Consider the following 8,882-nt stretch of genomic DNA (forward strand, 5'->3'; position numbering starts at 1 on the left):
CTATGATAAATAGATAATTGTTGTCATTTTCTGTGTTAATGGTTAATTTAACAAAGCTTTGTGTCTCACAAGTCCAGATGAAATCTCTTAATGAGGTAGTATTTAACAGATGTGCACACTTTTTTTATTACGAGCTACCTTCAGGGCTCCTCGCTGGCATAAAGAAACAATTTTGCTGTAGGTTTTGGTGGTGAATTTCACTTAAATGTACTGTTTCTTTTCCCATTTCCAGGCTTGTAATCCTAAGTACCTAGACTACGACAAAACAGGCTCCATCTGTGTCAGCGAGAACATCAACAATACCCTAACTCGGTATCGTTGGCTCGTCAGCGCCCCCACTGGTCCAGACGGCGTCACCAGCCCGATGAGGGAAGTTGACTTTGACACCTTCTTCACCTCGTCTAAAATGATAACTCTGGATTCAGTGTATTTCCAGGCTGGTTCTAGGGTTCAGTGTGCAGCAAGAGCTGTGAACTCTAATGGAGATGAAGGTCTAGAACTCACTAGCCCCATAGTATCCATCAGCACGGACGAGGGTGAGTTTAGTCCATTTGCTAACTTTGAACATTTAGTGTCTTTCATAAAAAGAGTTAACCATAACAAAAGCTTGAACTGTTTTTTAGAGAAATAGAATATTTGATGTTGCTTTGTATTTGTCATGGTTGCAGGGATGTGCCAGCCCCGTGTTGCAGGCACAGTGGGGGCCGAGCCCTTCTCTGCTAAGCTGCGATACAGTGGAGCAGAAGACACAGACCACCCCAATCTTATCAAACTAACTGTCACCATGCCTCACATTGATGGTAAGCAATTCCTGACTAAAAATTAAGACTAATAGGAAATCATGCAGAGACAGAATGTTGTTTTGAAACATCATTTGTGTCACTGATCAACCATATTCTTTTAATAAGAAGCTACTTAAGTTATTCACCAATTATTAATGTGTCTGCTGTCCAACTGCTACATGTGTGTTTCTGTAGGTATGTTGCCTGTAGTATCTACACGGCCTCTGTCAAACTTTGAGCTGACGCTTAGCCCCGACGGTACCCGTGTTGGGCACCATCGCTGCTCCAACTTGCTGGACTACACTGAAGTTAAGACTCGTTATGGCTTCCTCTCTGATGCCACCAAAAATCCAGAAGTAATTGGCGAGACTGCACCTTACCAGTACAGCACTTCCCTCAGGGGATCCAGCACACTACGATTCTACAGAAACCTTAACTTGGAGGCTTGTTTGTGGGAATTCACAAGCTACTATGACATGTCTGAGCTGCTCAGCGACTGTGGAGGCACCATCGGAACTGACGGACAGGTAAGCAGTCCTGCCTTGGAGGTCTGGCTCACCTTTGAACCCGTGGCTAAAACAAGCCTTGTCCATTTGCCTAGTTGTTTTTTACTTTGAAGATGAGGTAAATCCTGGCAGATAAAGACGACACTGTCTGGAGATCTCTTCAGTTCCTGAGAGGACCATGGTTTTGTCTTGCTAAAGTAGCAAGTCTCCCCATTTTCCTTTTTTTTTGCTATTGGCACATATGCCTTACAGGCATCAACACTTTTTTTCACCTTGGCAACATATTCTTAATTTAAGTTCAGTTAATTAAAACAGTGTTGATAAAGATGGTTTGGAAGCGTACGGGGGGCAAATCATGGTAAAAACCTCCTCTACAATCCATGCTGATGATTATTAATTCATGCCCTGCAGCACTTGCAAATATATTTTGGCTCTGAGGATATGTCAAATTGTATATTGGTTTGCTATTATAATGGGAGATACTTATTTTACATAGCTCCGGGTTTATTTAATAACAAGGGCATCACCCAGGAGATAAAACCTTTCTCAACAAGTGGAACTTTGTTGCCTTAAGTTATGAGATCTAAAAGTGAACATAGCAGAAATAAACACGTCTTAGCAAGTAAGCAGTCTGCTGCCAGTAACATAAACTTGATTGCATATTTCTTTATTTATTAGTGACCACATTTATCGGAGATATTATTTAAAAAAACAAACAATACATTTATAAGTTAGGAAAAGATATTAATGATGTTTTTTTCACTGGTATACATTTATATACAGGACTTGTACTGTGTATAAATTTATAGAGTCAGGCCTCACAGGTTCACTTTGAGCATCAGTGGAAAAAGGAACAGTCTTTTTTGTGGCTGCCCTGTGACCCAAGTGCTCTTCTAAGTGGGCAGGCTGGCTGATTGGAGACAACTCTGTGCAGGTCGGGGCGACTGTCATGTCACAGTGCAGGGCTTAGTGCCCAGCCTAACAGGCCACAGGAATCTATTAAAGCCCAGCAGGTTGTGTCAGAAGGCCATTCTGCAAATCGTTTGCCTGAGCTCTAAATGCCCAGAGGCGTAGGCACGTCTCCACATGAACACAGAGCCAGTGCAGGCAGGTACCGCTCACAGGTCAGAGGAAAGTGCAGATACCAGAGACTGCTCCCACTTTCACCACTTTGACCATTTTAAGACAGCTCTTTTAGAGCAGGAATGTTTCCAGTGAGTCAGTATCTCCAGCAGCAGTATCACATATGTAGAGCATTATTGCAGCCACATGACAGTTATAAAACTGCATAAAAATGCAGTCATATCTTACTACTATACATCTTAAACTGGACTTGTTGGTGTCAGATTTCCCTGTAAAGTGTCCTTTAGGTCCACAGCACACACATATACTGTACACATGACTACATGCGTGTTATTAACTTCAATAACATGAAGCATTTTCAAAATATACCTTAAAACAGCCACAATGGCAGAATATTATCCCTCATTTTCTTTGTGAGCTATTCTATGTGATGATGTCATGATGTTGTTATGTCTTTGAACCTCAGGAACAAGACCAGGTTCGCCTTTGAAGTTTAAATGTAATCTTTGTCACTGCAGGTGCTTAATCTGGTCCAGTCCTTTGTGACCCTACGAGTCCCATTACATGTGTCATATGTCTTTCACTCCCCCGTGGGAGCGGGAGGATGGCAGCACTTTGACTTACAGTCAGAGCTGAGGCTCACATTTGTGTACGACACTGCCATCTTATGGAGAGATGGAATCGGTAGCCCGCCAGAGGCTGAACTACAAGGCAAGATTTGAGCTGCTGTTTGCAACAAAGATTTAACACAATACTTTTATGTCATTTCTACAATCTAAGGCCCTGTAAATTAATGAAGTATGCAACCTAAAGTAGTCTGTCATTGTCTTTGCAGGTGCCCTTTACCCAACCAGCATGCGTATAAATAGTCAAGGACAACTAGTTGTCAACTTCCGCACAGGAGCTCGATTCAGAGGCCTGTTTGTGTTTTCACATCCAGGTATGTCACATCAGTTATACAATATGCAGTTTAAATGCAATGCTGCTCTTTAGCACGTCATAATATGTTTCAAAAATGTCAAATAAACAGATTCTAGAAGATGTTTAGTGTAAAAAAGGGTGACCACGGCTTTGCAGATTTTACCTGTGGCTTATATTTAACTAATGATATTAACCAATAAGGTTGTTTTATGTTTGCTTCTGATGACTGATGTCTTTTTTCCCAACAGCTTCACCACTCACCTCCATGGTTATGTGTCCTGAACACCCTGGTTTAACCTTTAACCTTAGCCTTGTCAGGACTGAGCCAACTTACAGCCAGCCTATCCAGCAGTGGATATTCATCTCTGATTTTGCTGTGAGGAGAGAGTTTGCTTTTAAAAACAGCCGCATTTGTTTTCTCATTTATTTTTCTTACACTTTATTCTTAATTAATCGAATTTTTCCACTCAGGTGCGTGACTACTCTGGCATGTACACAGTGAAGCTCCTCCCCTGTACGTCCCCTCCCAGCCTGGAGTACGCAGTCCCTCCTGTCTGCAATCCCAGAGAGCCTCTCACCTTTGACCTGGATATCCGCTTTCAGCAGGTAATTCCACCTTGTCTAACAAGTTACGCCTGCATCAGATTTAACCATTTATTCAGAATGAAATGTATTTGTGTTTAGTGGCTACACTGTTTAAGTGATAAACATTTTAACTACTGTGACAGCAATGAAACACTATTACAAAACCCCTAATTATTTTTTTTAAAAATGTCTTAATTAAGTGGCATACTGAACTTGGTAGTATGGTGCCAGTGGATAATTTTGTCTTTGCAGTTTCTGGATTAAATTCTGTGGCTATTGTTTGCAAATACAGATATATTTTTTAAAAAAAAGCAAATAAAAATTAATCACGATCACGTTTTGGAGATTGAATTTCAGAAAATACAATTCCTCCTCTGCTCTCCACATTTACTGTTTGTCTACTTATAAATCCAAGTATACGCAAGAGCGATTGGTCAATAGGGCAAAAGGGAGTCCAACCTGTTACTTGTAGGGTCTGTCTAACAAAGTATCCTGTGAATGTAAAAACAAAAAAGAAGACCATTCAAATCTTCACATTTGGTAGTTAAATATCTAAACTATAAATAAATAGTAAATATGTTTTTTTGTTTTCTGTCTTCTGTGTCTTTTTAGGTTAGTGATCCAGTGGCTGCTGAGTTCAGTCTGAACACACAGATGATCTTACTTTCTAAACGGACACTCTGGCTCTCAGACGGCTCCATGGGCTTTGAACAGGAGAGTGACACTGCTTTCTCAGAGGGTAATACTGTAACATTTCTAAAACGCCTTGAAAATCTTGAAAAATAAAATAAAATTAAAATATGAAAAGAAAAAATAACATTAAAGGAAATAAATATGCTCCAAGCTCGAAATATTTCTGTGAATGTTTTCATTGCTCAGCTGCGTGGACTTCTCTTCATTCTACAGATCAAAAAGAAATCCCTGTGTGATGAATGGTTCTGTTGATTTGGCAGAAACGTCCCCCATTATTTACTGACTCAACAAAACAAAATGAAAGGAAAATGAGGGCTTCATGAAGTGCCATTCTGACTACTTCCACATCTTTTTCCTAAACAGGCTAATTATGAGAATGCCTGCATTTTGTGTCCATCAACAAGGTCTTAAAACACTTAAAGTCCTTGAAGCTGCTGTCTGAGTCAGTGTAGAGAGTGAGAGTGGCTTTAGCTGGGCTTTTAGTGGTTTTTCCTCATTATATAGCTGAGCAAAGTACAGTCATTTGAGAGAACTGAACCTGCAGGCATAATAGAACCACTTTTACTAACTTTTCATTAAACCATCAAATTTATGCTTGTAATGACTGATGTTTTACTCGTGATAAAATCTTTATTTCTTTTTTATCAGGGGATGCAGTTTATGGGAGAGTGATGGTGGATCCAGTACAGAACTTGGGCAGCTCCTTTATTTGTAACATCGAAAAAGTGTTCCTGTGCACTGGAGCAGATGGATACGTCCCTAAATATAATCCGAGCAATTTTGAGTTCGGCTGTCTGGCTGATGCTCCATCACTGCTTTACAGATTCAAGATCATTGTAAGTAATAAAAGAATATTTCTTATAGTATCACGTGTACTCTGGGCCTATTCAAACTTCATCGTTTCCTATGTAATTCTTTGACTTCAGGACAAGGCCCAGCCGGAGACACAGGCTCGGGTATTTGGTGATGTACCTTTTAATGCCTTCCTGGCAGTGGATGACCCCGGTGCTTTAGCACTGGTGAGACAACCTGGTTCAGATGGTTTCAGAATGGATTCTACAGCTCTTTTCCAGGTCAGTAAAAACAAATTGAAAACACACACTAAATACTTCACACGATCTAAAATCACAAACCTATGAGTCATTCCAGAGAAAACATTACACTGAAACTATTTAGAGCTAACTTAACCTGCCTTTATGGTGTGAGCATGGTATCCCACTCTGTAGAGATCACAGACTAATAGCTCTAGACTAATGGGTTTTTATTGCGCTGACATTTTATCCCTAACAAGCTGATAGAGAAAAAGACTTAATGACCAGACACAGTCTGTGCCCTCATGAAAAGCTCCTTATTTTGGCTTTCATAGAGGTTATGATACCAGAGTTATGTATTTTTGGTATGACTCACACTCTCCACTTTTCACCATGTCCAAATTGCTGCTTTTGGTCAGGGAATCTATGTTTCTTGGCTTGTTAACAAGGAAAAGTCAGTATCATTAAGTCTGCAGACTGGCAGGGCATTTTCCAATGGTTAAACAAGTTTTGTGCTTTTCTATTCAGTTTATGCAGTGACTGGACTGAACTGGACTGTGAGGTTTAGCTCTGTTTTAATCACAAAATAAAACTGAAGTTGTTCCTTACAAGAAAATGTCAAAAAATAAAGGTTTCATAGCACATACGTACTACTCTCTGCACGGAACTGTTAGATCTGACTCTAATGGTTATAGTTTAATAAAGCTGGCAGTTAAGGATCTCTGAGAATAGATATACTTTTAGCCTTCCACTAAAATATAGGGAGGAGGTGGCAAAAACCCCTTTATCAATTCTGTCCTTTTCTTTACCTGGGTAATTTGAGACACATGGATGGACATTAAAATAATAGCTGTTGCTCGTTTCAGGTGGCTGCAGGAAGAGAGTGGTACATACACACCATCTACACTGTCCGGTCCAAGGACAATGCTAACCGTGGCATAGGGAAGAGAAGCCTGGAGTACCACGTGATGAGTCAGCACACTGATTTGCTACCGAAGAGTCAACATCGCCTCAGAAGATCAGCTAATGATGTCCTAGATATAGTAGAGGACATTGGTGTGAGTAACAATCGTGGCACCAACATCCTGCACATCGCCCTGGACCGCAGTGGCCAACAGAGGACGAGCCCGGACAGGGAGATCTTTACCAAAGGACAGATCCCTCGAGAGCTCAAAGAGAGGGACGGTGACGACAGCCTGGTTTTGATGATTGGTATCTTTGTGGGGCTGCTACTTACCGTTCTCGTCATCATTGTGGTGGTGTTACTAGTTCGGTCCAAACAAGAGAAGAAAGAAGTGCCCAGGAACTCCAGCAGCGCAGAGCCCATGATGACACAAAACATCAGTGACAGCTCAGAGGTCTAACTGACAGACTGAAGATCGAGAAAGTTATTTTATGTTGCAAGTGCCTCACATTTACATAAAAAAACTGAAGATTGCGTGTGAAACAACACAAACTACAAGAGCTTTGATTCTATTCAGAAATCTACTTGAAATATTGCATCACTCCTCATGCTGGAGAGTGGTCTGGACACTAGGAAACGGACAGTGTTAGTAGCTGTTTTAAGGCACTTGCCAAGTTGTCACTTATTAATTGGCCTTTGATGCCACTTGATCCAAAAAGGTGTTATTAGGTTTCCAAAGGTGCTACAGAAGATGCCTCTTACCTTGAATGGTGTTTGGTGTTTTGCTGAGTAGGTCTAGAGAGGCCGGATATTTTGCATTTGCTGACACTGTCCACAGTACGCTTTCACTGGAAAAACCTGTCTGTTCTTACAGAGAATGATTCGATTCTGTGTGTGCCTAAGAAGTCACAGGACTTTACGGTTTTATGATGTAAAATGTGTGTCCTGTGTGTTCAGTAAAACGCTCAATTGAAAATCATCCAAGTGAATATAATTTTCTTGTGCTTATGTTCTTGCATGCAATTAATTTTTGTACTTTAGGATTTTAAAAAAGTCTCACTGCTGATTTAAACTGGCTTGTGGCAAATGTGTCTGATCTACTGTACTTCCACATGTTTGTATTTTACAGTATATCCCATGAGAAACTGTATTTATCTAATGGTTATTGTTCTTCTCTTAGTTAACATATGACACTGAATCAGATAGGGGAACTTAAACAGTTCTCTTAAAGGATCCTGTGGTGTTACAGCAGCTTTCGGGATAGCTGGTCTGCAGTGTACAGTGTAGTGTAGTAATGGTTTCACATCCATTATTTTTAACAGGAACTACATTCATAACTGGTACGCTTAAATTCTACTGTAAGTGTTGCCTACTGTAGCTTTGTAGAGCTTGCTAAATCCCTTTCTCAACAGGGCTACATGTTGACTGTGCTTTTTTTATGCTTTATTTCACTTAAAGGGAATGAAATGTTTAATCTGCAATCATTCTCTCTTTGATTTTTTGATATTTTGGTTTTAAATATATTTATTTTCCAAGTATTGTTCTGTTGACACAAATCAATCCTTTTCCACCTTTGATTTTGATTCATCAAATCTTTTTTTCTCAAACGGTATGACATGCTTATTATTGTGATATTGCAGTAGATATTAACAGTTTGCATTGAAAGAAAAAATGCTAAAAACTTTATCCATGTTGCCATAAAATCTGATTACCTCATACTGCTGTGTATCCTATAATAAACATCAACTTCATAATCACTTTATAAATGTCAAGTTTGTTTGCTTTTTTATTATTATTTTGAAATTGAAAACAATTCTATGCAACCTGTGATAAAATACCTTGATGAAATGTTTATCCACAGTATGATTTTTTTTGTTTTTCGGTGCACATTTTGCTTGCTAATCTAGGTTTGACACTGTATCAATGTACTGTGCTTCTTTTACTATACTCTAATACGCTGAGTGCATTTTTTATGCACAATGATGTATCTATGTATATACACATATGTATTACATATAAATATACCATTTGGATGTTTTGGGAACAGTTATTGTTAAAAGATGCATACTGTATGTGCTGTAAGTATTTGTAACATAGACCAGGAAGACAACATGGTCTGCAAATAAATAATTTTTCAAGAAAATAGCATTGAACTTAATGATTTCATGAAATCTGTATAAATATAGAAATATTGGGAAAAGCAGCATCATAACAAGCCAGTGAAATTGAAATTTGTACCCACTGTAGCCCAGAATGTGTGTCCCCAGTGCCTGTGTAAATTACAATTTCATTTTCACTACTGTTAAACGATTTGGTTTTATTTGGGGAGAAAAAAAAATTTCCCTGCAGAGCAAACAAACAAATGTTAGTCACACAC

General features: G+C 39.3%; 1 protein-coding gene across 2 annotated transcripts in view; it reads left to right on the plus strand.

Moving 5' to 3' along the window:
• LOC146560115 (FRAS1-related extracellular matrix protein 2-like) overlaps window positions 1-8,648 on the plus strand; it is a 48,615-nt gene extending 39,967 nt beyond the window's left edge. For both annotated transcript variants that reach the window (XM_085243962.1, XM_085243963.1), the window contains exons 14-24: window positions 233-536; window positions 669-800; window positions 978-1,309; window positions 2,890-3,082; window positions 3,207-3,311; window positions 3,541-3,668; window positions 3,764-3,898; window positions 4,490-4,616; window positions 5,219-5,406; window positions 5,497-5,643; window positions 6,468-8,648. In XM_085243962.1, the coding sequence (XP_085100088.1) occupies window positions 233-536; window positions 669-800; window positions 978-1,309; window positions 2,890-3,082; window positions 3,207-3,311; window positions 3,541-3,668; window positions 3,764-3,898; window positions 4,490-4,616; window positions 5,219-5,406; window positions 5,497-5,643; window positions 6,468-6,965 (2,289 nt within the window). In that variant the 3' untranslated portion in view covers window positions 6,966-8,648. The remainder of the gene's footprint in view (window positions 1-232; window positions 537-668; window positions 801-977; window positions 1,310-2,889; window positions 3,083-3,206; window positions 3,312-3,540; window positions 3,669-3,763; window positions 3,899-4,489; window positions 4,617-5,218; window positions 5,407-5,496; window positions 5,644-6,467) is intronic.
• The last annotated feature ends 234 nt before the right edge of the window (window positions 8,649-8,882 follow it).

Source organism: Mchenga conophoros, linkage group LG14, assembly GCF_057382185.1.
Source record: "Mchenga conophoros isolate Kocher_MC1m ecotype Shallow Benthic linkage group LG14, M_conophoros_male_GT1.1, whole genome shotgun sequence".
Taxonomy (NCBI): domain Eukaryota; kingdom Metazoa; phylum Chordata; class Actinopteri; order Cichliformes; family Cichlidae; genus Mchenga; species Mchenga conophoros.